The following is a 12679-nucleotide window of genomic DNA, read 5'->3' on the forward strand; positions in this document are numbered from 1 at the left end:
CAGCTGACAGATCCACAGAACAGCACCAACTTTCTTGCCCTTCTTGAAGCTATCTTCAATGTCTTGTGTTAGGCAAATAATTTGAACTTGGGTTGTCTGATCACAGCCTGAACAAAGGGCACTCGTGGTTCAATAACCTTGCTGATGCGCATCAAAATCAGGCTCTCTGTAATCTTCTACGTGACACAAATGAGAGATATGTTGCTGACTATTCCCTCTTAGCTCTGGTCTGGTTCATCGTGGAAATAAACTGCAGTTTCATCTCGCAAGCTGGAGACAAAGTCAGCCAGCTCAGGAATCTCCATAGCAGACTCGCAAAAGTATCTGTTCTGGCTCGTCTCCTTTTCAACATATATACCTACAACCTACCAACAACTAAGGCCAATAAGTACATGTACGCAGATGACTTATGTCTTGCGGACGTTGGTAATTATCTACAGGATATAGATGGGTCACTCGCCCAGGACATTAATTCTCTGTCCGTTTACCTTTATCAGTGGAATCTTAGATTAAGTGAGTCTAAGATGATAGCCACAACCTTCCATCTGAACAATCACCTGGCCAATCAACTCCTGACCGCCTGTGTTGAGGACAGTCCACCCCATTTCCAGCCAGTTGCCACTTATTTAGGAAACAATCTGGACCACAGTCTAACACACCAATCTCATCTAGGACACTTAAAGAAAAAGATCACCTCCCATACTGCCAAAATCCAGGATCCTCCTCGGAAGTAGAGGCAAAATGTTCTACAAACCTCAGTCCTGGTGCTGATATTCACTCCAGCAAAATATTTTGCAGCAGTTTGGGGAAGAAGTAGTCATGTGAGTCTTGTTTATTCAGAGCAGAACACAACCACCCATATCATTAGTGGTTGCCTTAGCCACACATTAACATTAACTTTGTATTTGTTGACTCAGATAGCTCCCCAAAAGTGAAGACAAGATAACGTCACCCTAAAACAGTATGGAGGGCTATGACACATTAAAGCAACCTGCTGCACACAAGGCTGACAATGATTCCAATAGGTGCAAATAAGCAATACATAATTCCATAAGAAGATCTGCTTGCCTCCAGGAGAAAACACCTACACCTGCAGTGATTACGACTGATTTCATTACATCCTTTTGCAATAGCTGTTCATCACTCATGTCTAACGCTGCCAAAGCTCAGCTGAACAATGGTATATCAGAGCCAACAGCTGTGTGACAGACTGGCAGCAACTCTGGGATAGAGAGACAGGCATGCTGACTAATTTCAGAAGGCCTTATTTAGATACAACAATTTGTGATCTGGGATGCAGATCCTAGACTAGGCTTAACAATCTGTGGCCTGGAACAGCCAGAATGGCTACCACAACACAGAAATTTGGCTTAATCCAGGCTCCACAATGTGACTACCAAACAGCAAAGCAGATGGTCAAAAATGTGGTAGAGGAGCGCACCATTAGAAGACAGAAGGGTAAATTGTAATGCCTTGCTACCCTCAGTGATGCAGCAGTTAGATGGCTGAACAAACTAGACATTCACTTAAGATGCATACGAAAGAAGTAGGAAGGTTTTTGCAATAATGTCAAAGAAGTTATAGTAGTTTTACAATTTAATCAGCACACAACTACATTCACTGACAGTAAAATTGTGCCAGGAGACATCCCATCCATCCGCCACCTTAAAAGCATGGAAGAAAGAAATTAAGGAGGAAAATCTGTGCATTCTTTTCCATCTTCATATTGCATACTCCACAAATAACACATTATAGTGCCCCATAAGACTTTCAATTCAATCTCCAAGATACCCAAAAACCAATCCGTATCCCAATTTCAAATGTGCAATTTAAAGCAAAACCTTAACAGTCATCTCATATGCTTTTATATCAATTATATCAATAAATTAGCATATATGATTTCCACAAATACCATGGATTCAGGAAGTTATTCTGCCTTAACACTTCTGGAGTCACTGCTCAGGTTTTGCATTAGAATACAAGTTTGATGATTCATGATTGTGATGATTGACATTATGATTTACACATATTTTTAAGTAAAAAACTGTTTTAAAGTGGTCTTTTCATAGTGTGAATCACATGCAAACATACCATTCCCCCACACAGATCAGCAGCAAGGTTTGAAACCCCTGACGTTCAAGAGTGTTAAATTAGACCCTTACTATTTGAGCTACAGGAGTAATTGCAAGTCCCTTTCCAGATCAGCCACTGGAGAAGGACTTGACAAACATTCAGAGTGGGTAACACAACTATTTTATTATTCAGCAGCAGAATACTGGTAATCAGGAACCTAGATTCTATCCTAGACTCTGGTAGAGGAGTGTGAGTAATATAGTGGTTAGAAATAGTACAGTAGTTTAGACACACTGAAATGTAGTATAGTGCAATTATAAAATTTGTGTTGGTCATGTTAGAAAGCTTGACTCTATGCCTGCAATGACCTTGCACAAGCTCTCTGCCAATTTAGTGAAAAATTGTGGGTGAGTGGGTGTAGGAATGTTCAGTAGCTCTTCCCTGTCTCCTAGACTGGAGTTCATGACAGCAGTCAATAGTAAGGCTAGTAAATTGCACAGGAATTTAAACATCACTAAGAGTGGAGATTTAAATTCTCCGTCTCCTCCTTTCCAGCTCAGGGAACTTTTCCTAAGCTATACTACCATTTGATTAGGGAGTGTTTTTTTGTGTGTCTCATGTTTTTTAACCACCCCCTGAAGCAGGTAAATGGTGTTCACAGACTGGTAAAAAAAATTAATATTTGGTGGGTTTATCATTTTCCATTATGGTTAAGAAGTTATAAAATATTCTATGCCCTAACACTGTTGATATATAACCAATTTTCTAGAAATTTGTAGAAAAGGAAGAAGAGGAAGATTCTAAACCAAAAGAGGGATAGGATGGGTTGGGAGGATTGATCATAGGGTAGAATAGAGTCATGTGGCCAGTGAGGTTGTGGTTTAATTGGTGTAGGGTTTGGGAGAAAATGGGATAAAAAGAGATAGATGGGGGAGAAGAGGGGACTGGCACTAGGAATGAACAGTAAAAAAGTGACAGATGGATAAATATTTGTTTTTGCCTGCCAAGCCTTTTCATGCAATATATCCCAGTTTTTCATTCTAACAGGATAAGTGAGTAGGAAAAGGAAGGGTAGTCCCTTCTTTTTCCCAACCAAAACACTTCGCAGTAACCCCCAGGAGCAAGGTGTCCCATTTTTTCCTCTTTGACAAGCACGATCAACCTACAAGGTGTGGAGGAGAGAGAGATGCAGATTCTACCTGCAACTCCTCTATTTATTTTGGGTACCAGATGTCATTGCTCATATGTCACAATGTATATATACCTAAATGGATCCAAAAAATTATGTGAGACCTGAGACTGATTTAATTAACTTACCCTGGGGAACATAAATGAATGGCCACAAGCTCCAGCCAACAAGCATATCTTCTCGATACATGAATTCCCATGATGTTGCTGGTCCCTCCTGGGTGATGATGATTGTTAAGGACTTTCAAAGCAAATAATACTCCTAAAAACAATAAAAAAATCACACCAAGAAAGAAATAGTTGACTTCAGATGATGTGAAAAACTCAACTGCAAAACAAACAAAAATGGCTGATAACATCTGGGGTGTTTTGAGGAATCCCTGAACTTGGGGCCAAGTATACTCAGCGCTGAGAAATGAAACTGGTCAAAAGCCAAAATAAATGACTGGGTCTGATTAGACAAAGATACTGCAGAATGTTAAATAACCAGGGCTGGTAGAAAAATCTGAGCAGCATCTGAGGACAGAAATTGAACCTTTGGTTAGAAAATAAGTAGGAAGAGTTCTAGAGATAAATGAGACACTGGCTTTTTGAATAAAGAGAGTGGAGTTTTTCCTCCACAGCCAGTATCTTTGAGGACTAATAATCTAAAAGCTAGTGGCATTCTCTGTCTGCCCTGTGCTGAAAGCACAAGAGCAGCAATCTTAAGATTACAAGTATTCGTAACAAAAACATTTTTCAGTATTTGCTGCTGACTTTGATTGTGCAGAAACTGTAAACTTAAATATATAATAGAAAAAGAAAACTATTCACTTTACAATAACTGTAATTCGACAAAACATGTTGGCCATATATATCCCACTCTTGGTGTGCATGTACTACATGCATTCAAGTTTGGAGTCTTTTGGCCAGCAGTGTAAGTTGAGGCTGGACCTCTGTTCTGTGAGTCCTCAAGCCTCCACCCAGAAAATCTAAATTCAAGTGCATGGGCACACACGCACCAAGAGTGAAAGATATACATATGTATGAACAAGCACTCAAAGAAGTAGTGATGGATATTACCTGTTCTAATCCATGTTCATCAGAAAAAATATTTCCATTTTCTATATTATAAAATTTTACTATACTGAACCTATAAATGTGCACTTCACTAAATTAACCTGTACCTCCTGAATGCCTTACCTGAAAAGCCTACGGCACAATTCATTTTGTATGAAGGGTCATTCAGAAGTCCTGCAAGTGCAAATTCCAACACCATGTACACAATGCCAATCAGCACTGAAAATACTGCAATTATATACCCAAACAATATGCTTCCAAGCTTATGTTCCAACTTTATCCCCTTCCAAAGCAAGGAGACCATGTTAAAATATAAATGCCAATCATCTGCATGGTGAACTGGCGCAAGCAGCAAACGTTGCCAGTCTTTCTGGTAATAACTTTGGTCTACACTGATACACACTTTCAGCAGTGGTTTCAGAGGCTTCAAAAAAAGAAAAACGTTCAGTGCTAGGGTCCCAAGTGTTACAGGTGGAATGTTTTCAAGCCCAAATTGAAATACTTGAGAAAGTAGCAAGATTAGTCCAACATCTACTCCTCTCTGTCTTCGCTGCATAATCACTTCTTATTCTGGGAAATTATAGGATTGTTCCAATTTCCAGTCTATTGTTGGAATCCAGAAATACACAAGTTTAGGAAATTCTGAAAGAAAAATAGATCTATATTAACTGACATACAATTATTTTATCAATAACTAATCAAACACACAAGGGGCATTTTCAAGCTCACTGGACGTTTTCTAAAAATACATGGAATATTCTGCAGAATTTTCTCAACTGTAACAGATACATACAGCACAGTTAAAGACAAAAATACAATTTACTTTAACGAAGTTCAAGCACACAAGTTGACCATAAATACAGGATGATGTTCTGCATCCTTGTGTAAGGTCTGAGTTAAAGGACTTTGCATAGTAGATTCATAAAGGCATGAAAAAGAGAAAGGAACCTGCGAGAACAGCTACACTTTGCATCTCACATCCCTATGTAGGGCTGTAGTTGATCTATGCTGTTCATGAATGTGCTAGCCATGTTTCCACCTCCACTCTGATCTACTCACAACTAACTTGTGACCCCAAACTGTCATGAAGGAGTTGGAAAGTTCCTCTCTATGGTCTCAACATTCTGGTATTCCATTTTTAGTTTTCCATGGCCCTAGAGGCAATCACAGTACTTGAGTCTCATTCTATCTGAAATCCTCTCACTATCTTTTCTTTCTAAATTTTACAGATATTCAAGAAACACTAAGAATGGTAATCTAAATGACTATAAAGAAAAGGAGTACTTGTGGCACCTTAGAGACTAACCAATTTATTTGAGCATAAGCTTTCGTGAGCTACAGCTCACTCAAATAAATTGGTTAGTCGCTAAGGTGCCACAAGTACTCCTTTTCTTTTTGCGAATACAGACTAACACGGCTATTACTCTGAAAACTAAATGACTATGTCAGGTTGCAATATAAAAAAAAATCTGCTCATATAGTTAAGTGGTTCCACATAAGAACTTACTTTAAAAACTGAGACTATTAATGTAGTTCTTGGAAAAACCTTGTAGGGTGGTGAAAATACATACTTCTTTAAGCTATAGCAGAAATGAGCCGGGGTGAAAGTAACATTCAACACTTACTGGTACGGTGGCCAACTCAGCCCCTGGAAGGGGCAGGGCCTTGGACGGAAGGGGTGGGGCTCAGTGTCCCCCAGCCTGCCCAGCTGCACTGCCTGGCCTGCAGCACCCGGGCCTCCAGCAGCGATTTAAAGGGCCCAGGGCTCTAGCCGCAGCCCTGGGCCCTTTTAAAACACCGGCCCCAGGGCAGCTGCTCCTCCCCGGCCGCGGCAGCGGCCTGGGAGGGTAGAAGGGGCAACGATGTTAAAGCACTGCTGCAGCAGCGCTTTAAGCAGGGTCCTTTGCCACAGCAGCACTTTAATGTCGTCAGCTGAGTATGGGCTGGTACCGGCGGCCACTTTTTACTGGTATGCCATACTGGCTTACTTTCACCCCTGAAATGAGCATAAAAGAACAGTAGTACAAACTAGAAATAAAAATTCCACATAAGTATACTCAATGGGAGAGATTCTTGCTCCCTCTCTTCCCCATCAAGTAAAATGATTTAAGAAACGTAAAAAGCTCCAAGAGCCCTGGGTGTGTCTGGGGGCAAAGAAGGAGGAGAATTCTTCAAGCACAGGAAACTGAGGAAGACAGTCACAGGCTGTCCTTTGAGGACTGTTGTAAGTCCTGGTGTACGTGTAGCGTTGCAGAGACTCTGGAAAGCAGAGCTGCCTATAGGCAGGTGGGGACGGGCTGTTACAATTCTGACAACTCCTCACGGCTTTCTAAATTACACCGGGGGGCACCCCAGAATCAAAAGGGCACGTGTATGGTTTAAAGTCATCCTTTTCCCCCACCTCCTGGGGTGTGTGTTCTGTACAGCACCTCTAAGAGATGCAGCACAGAATTGCACCCAGTATATGTATTAATCTACAGAACCAGGAACAAAGATCAAATTCATCACAGTCAACCTCATCTTTCAAAATTACACCATGAAATCATTTCCATGCTTTCCAAAGTTCTTACCTCAACATAACAATACTCAAGACATTTTCCAGATAAAAACCATTATTTTAAAAAAATGAATATTTATATATGATATAAAAGTAGCAGTGGCTTATTTTGGTTTAGCTTAAGTCTGTATTTCACAGCTCTGCATTATTAGAATTGCGAGCCTTATAAACCATTGCAATGGGGAAGAATTCCAGCTTCCTAATGGGACCCAGCACTTGCTAATATTCTTGGAATTGCCAGAGATAAGCCCTGTTTTAAATGTAATATTTTTATTTTCAAAGAAGTTATCTGAGGTAATTTGAGAGTTTATGGCTCCCTCTCTGCTCTCTACATATTTGGATTCATGATGTAGTGACCTCACGCAATAACCACAGTATTATCATTAAAGCATTTTAGTGTTTGTGGTTCTAGATTAGACATTTTACAAGACATATTAAACGTTTTCCCCCTCATGGAATTACTAAATGGAAGAGCTAAAGCTGTTTCAGTTTTTTAACCATCCATTTCTTATCTCAATATGTTTGGATTTCTCTTAAATGCAATCTCAACTTTGAATTTCCTGGGTATATAACACTTAGGCCTAGAGAGAAGTACAATTTTACTTTTTTTTTTAAAACACGTAAGTTACTAATACATACTCTCACCTTTGCATATATTTTTGCCTGGGATTTACTGAATAGTTTTAAATTATTAAAACATCATACATGAACACAATACAAGAAACCCAAAGAGAAAGAAACCACTCACTAATTTCTAACAATCTGAAGATATGTAGTATGAACCTTAATAAAAAAAAAAAAGTTTAACTTTTACAGGCAGATTCACTTACACTACAGCAGGCAGATTCTACCAGACAGTTAAGCTTGGTTTACATCACAAAAGGAGCTTAAAGCAATCAAAGTGTATTCGGTGAACCAGGCCCTTGTTTTGCAATTGACTTATTGGTTTAGATTAAATGGCTGTGTTAGTGTCATTACATGAAAGAGACACAGGGAGAACCCAGTCCCTGGATCCCAATGTCCATGTGCTTTACGGGCTCCCCCTGTATTTCTACTTAAGTTCCCCTGGCAGTGCTGCCTAAGTGTGCAGTGGAACTGAGGTAGCAGCACTATGGAGAGTCTCTCAAGCACTGATGCTCTAGCTAGCATGCAGTGAAAAAAAAATTATATATAAAAAAAATCTTTAAACAGTCAATAAACCAATGAGAACTTTTGACACAGGCCCAATCTCCCTCTACTACTGAGTCACTGAAACCAACAGAACCATTGCATGCAAAATAGCTGCAGAAAAATTATAGGGATTAGTTAGTTACTTGAGGCATCACAATGGCTCATTTAATAGAGTTACCTGAGATATGACCTGAGCTTGCCTGTAGCCTGTACTAGATGCAATCATCAATAATTTGACTTAATTGCAAACTAATTACTTCAAATATAGTCTATGAACAAGACTTCAGTTAACTACATGAGAAATTTGAAGTGTCTGCATTATTCCCCTGACAATGTCATTCAGGACAGTGAAGTACCCTTACTTATGCTGGCAAAAAGTCCACAAAGACCCAGATCAATAATGTCACAGTAACACATGCACCTGCTCCTCTGTCCCCTTTCTGGTGTCTCTGAGTGCACTTCCCTCAGGTGTTATGCCTTGTACCTTTACCTCTCCGGAGGTGGAACTCTGCGATTCTACTTTTAGACTAGGCCATGGGCTGCAGTACCCTATGTATCAATTGAGCTTATCCAGGAGGTCTGATGGGTTTCAGCACCTGGAATTTTTCTCTTTGGGAATCTGTGACTAGTGGTGGATATAGTGACCAAACAATCTTTTTAAACCCAAAATATTGTTTACTTTAACAGTAGGCACAAAGCAGAAGACATAAAAGGCTTTCAAAACAACACCACAATATATAAACACTCTTACCTAAAGTCTTACTATCCCCAATGGTAACCCACGCAGCCCTGACTTCTTCAGACATCCCTAAGGGGTGCCTGTGTGTCAGTCTAGTTCCTGTTGAACTCCTCTCTGAACAGTCAACCCCTTTTGAGACAGAGTACCTTTTTAAAACTACTATATTTCTTTTGATCTTCAGGTTCTCAGACCATGGTCCAGGTCATCAAAACCAGTTTTGCAAATTGGCTGGAGTAAGGACTTAGAATCTTAAGAGTTAATAGTTTGGGCAAAGTGTCTTAAATGTAATTAAGTGTTAGCTGAGAAGTGGCTTATCTTGAGCCATTCTTCTTCCCTTCCTGCTTGTTCTCCTTACAGTTCCCCTTAAAGTAAACCAATATATTCATACAGTTAACACACTCAATTACCAGGTCAATACATACTACTCATAATTTATTACAGAGCATGTCCCTCACAGATGTTTACAGTAATTTCTCCAAGAACATAATATAAGAACAGCCATACTGGGTAAGACCAAAGGTCTATCTAGCCCAGTATCCTGTCTTCCGACAGTTGCCAATGCCAGGTGTCCCAGAGGGAATGAACACAACAGGTAATCATCGAGTGATCCATCTCCTGTCGCCCATTCCACGCTTCTCGCAAATAGAGGTTAGGGACACCATTGATGGACCTATCCCCCATGAATTTATCTAGTTCTTTTTTTAATCCTGTTATAGTCTTGGCCTTCACAACATCCTCTGACAAGGAGTTCCACAGGTTGACTGTGTGTTGTGTGAAGAAATACTTCCTTTTGTTTGTTTTAAACCTGCTGCCTATTAATTTCATTTGGTGACCCCTAGTTCTTGCATTATGACAAGGAGCAAATGACACTTCCTTATTACTTTCTCCACAACAGTATTAATTTTATAGACCTCAATCATATCCCCCCTTGGTCATCTCTTTTCCAAGATGAAAAGTCCCAGTCTTATTAATCTCTCCTCATATGGAAGCTGTTCCATACCCCTAATAATTTTTGTTGCCCTTTTCTGAACCTTTTCCAATACATCTTTTTTTGAAATGGGGAGGCTACATCTGCACACAGTACCATAGATTTATACAGAGGCAATATGATACTTTCTGTCCTCTTATCTGTCCCTTTCTTAATGATTCCAAATGTTCTGTTCACTTTTTTGACTGCCACTGCACATTGAACGGATGTTTTCAGAGAACTATCCACAACGACTCCAAGATCTCTTTCTTGAGCGATAACAGCCAATTTAGATCCCATCATTTTATACATATAGTTGGGATTATGTTTTCCAACGTGCATTACTTTGCATTTATCAACGTTTAATCTGATCTGCTATTTTGTTGCCAAGTCACACAGTTTTGAGAGATCCTTTTGTAGCTCTTCGCAGTCTACCTGGGATTTAACTATCTTGAGTAGTTTTGTATCATCTGAAAATTCTGCCATCTCACCCCTTTTTCCAGTTTATTTACGAATATGTTGAATAGGACTGGGCCCAGAACAGACCCATGGGGACACCACTATTTACTTCTCTCCATTCTGATAACTGACCTTTTGTTCCTACCCTTTGTTTCCTATCTTTTAACCAGTTACCAATTCATGAGAGGACCTTCCCTCTTATCCCATGACCGCTTACTTTGCTTCAGAGCCTTTGGTGAGGGACCTTGTCAAAGGCTTTCTGAATATCTGAGTACACTATAGCCACTGGATCCCCCTTGTCCACATGGTTGTTGATCCCCTCAAAGAATTCTAGTAGATTGGTGAGACATGATTTCCCTTTACAAAAAACATGTTGACTCTTCCCCAAAATATTATTTTAATCTATGCGTCTGACAATTTTGTTCTTTAGTATAGTTTCAACCTGTTTGCCTGGTACTGAAGTCAGACTTACCAGCCTATAATTGCCGGGATCACCTCTGGAGCCCTTTTTAAAAATTGGCGTCACATTAGCTATCCTCAAGTCATTTGGTACAGAAGTGGATTTAAATGATAGGATACAAACTACAGTTAATAGTTCTGATATTTTTCACATTTGAGTTCCTTCAGAACTCTTGAGTGAATGTCATCTGGTCCTGGTGACTTATTACTGGTTAGCTTGTCAATTTGTTCCAAAACCTCCTCTAACACCACCTCAATCTGGGATAGTTCCTCAGATTTGTCACCTAAAAAGAATGGCTTAGGTTTGGGAATTTCTCTCAAATCCTCAGCCGTGAAGACTGATGCAAAGAATTCATTTAATTTCTCTACAATGACCTTATTGTCCTTGAGTGCTCCTTTAGCACTTCAATCATCACTGGTTGTTTAGCTGGTTTCCTGCTTCTGATGTACTTAAAAATTTTTTGCTCTTACTTTTTGAGTCTTTGGCTAAATGTTATTCAAATTCTTTTTTGGCCTTCCTAATTATATTTTTACACTTCATTTGCCAGAGTTTATGCTCCTTTCTATTTTCCTCACTAGGATTTAATTTCCACTTTTGAAACAATGCCTTTTTGTCTCTCAGTACTTCTTTTACTTTGTTGTTTAGCCATGGTGGCACTTTTTTGGTTCTCTTCCTGTGTTTTTTAATTTGGGGTATACATTAAAGTTGAGCCTCTATTATGGTATCTTTAAAAAAAGTTTCCATGCAGCTTGCAGGCATTTCACTTTTGGCACTGTACCTTCTAAGGATTCAGAAACTGTAGCAATTTTAATTGAAAGTTTTCAAAATTCATGAGTTGAATTACATAGAGCTAGCAAGATGCTCCAATCTTTCAACCAGCATACTGGTGGAGTCTTTCGTTTTGGTGAGTCTCATTCTGCAAAAACTGTGGCAACCGAAAACCTGTTGGTACACCCTTTTGAAGAAGGTGAGCTCAAACACAATTTCAATGACACAGCTAAAACCGATAAAGAAAACCATTGGCAAGGAGCCACTCCAGGACATCAGGGAACTAAAGGAAAAAGAGAACGTTAAAGGATACAGAAGCATAATACATACCAAAGCTGAACTCCACAATGGAGTTGGAGAAGCGTAACCTACCTAAGCTAGTGCAATTCAGAAGAAACTGAAATACCATGTTCTAAATGGCATCAGACCAACTGCCAATGTCATAAGAATGAGGCTCGTCTACCCACCTATGCCCTACAGAGCCATATATCTTTCAGCTAAAGTAGTTCAGCCCTGTCATAAGCCAGCCTCAGAACAAAGAGTAGAAATATAATAAAAACTGTATATTTACAGTAATGTATCTATCATAAGAGATACTGTCAACTGGATATAGTTAAAATCTTTTTTAAAAGTCAGAGTATTTTTCTGCTCCCCTGTTGATGATTAGAATGTGCTCTGAGCAGGCTCAAACCTTATCACTGGAACATCCTCAAGCTTGTTTCTCCTTCCCTTTCTCTCTTTGCACAATCCTACTTGCTACCCATTTTGGTTTTGTTTCCAGTTGCAACACCAAAGCTGTCAAACACCATCTTTTGCAGAGCCTGAAAAGGGGCTTGCACTTCAACAAAACAGTGAAACTGACTATATTCAAAGTATTACCAAATGCATAATATAAACAAGCTGAAAAATAAGAGAAAAAGAACTGGTTTTCCTTTCATCTGATAAAAAATTGAAAAATTCACACCCTGAGCAATACAGTTAAGCTGACCTAAACCCTGATTTAAATTTTTCCACTGACCTAGCTACTGCAGCTCGGGGACAGGCCTTTCCTACATCAATGGAAAACCCCCTTCCGTCGATGTAGAAAGCATGTACACCATGGATTCTCAACTTTTTTCTTTCTGAGGTCCCCCCCATGCTATAAAAACTCCAAAGCACACCTCTGCCACAGTAACTGATTTTCTGCATATAAAAGCCAGGGCCAGCGTTGGAGGTAGCAAGCAGGGCAATTGCCTGGGG

General features: G+C 39.6%; 1 protein-coding gene across 6 annotated transcripts in view; it reads right to left on the reverse strand.

Annotated features, from left to right (window-relative positions):
* RHBDD1 (rhomboid domain containing 1) overlaps window positions 1-12679 on the reverse strand; it is an 88865-nt gene that overhangs the window by 63116 nt on the left and 13070 nt on the right. For all 6 annotated transcript variants that reach the window (XM_073359898.1, XM_073359894.1, XM_073359896.1 and 3 more), the window contains 2 exons: window positions 4444-4962; window positions 3391-3523 (listed from right to left, as the gene is read on the reverse strand). In XM_073359898.1, coding sequence (XP_073215999.1) covers window positions 3391-3523; window positions 4444-4876 — 566 coding nt within the window. In that variant the 5' untranslated portion in view covers window positions 4877-4962. The remainder of the gene's footprint in view (window positions 1-3390; window positions 3524-4443; window positions 4963-12679) is intronic.

This window comes from Lepidochelys kempii, chromosome 9 (genome assembly GCF_965140265.1).
Source record: "Lepidochelys kempii isolate rLepKem1 chromosome 9, rLepKem1.hap2, whole genome shotgun sequence".
Lineage (NCBI taxonomy): Eukaryota > Metazoa > Chordata > Testudines > Cheloniidae > Lepidochelys > Lepidochelys kempii.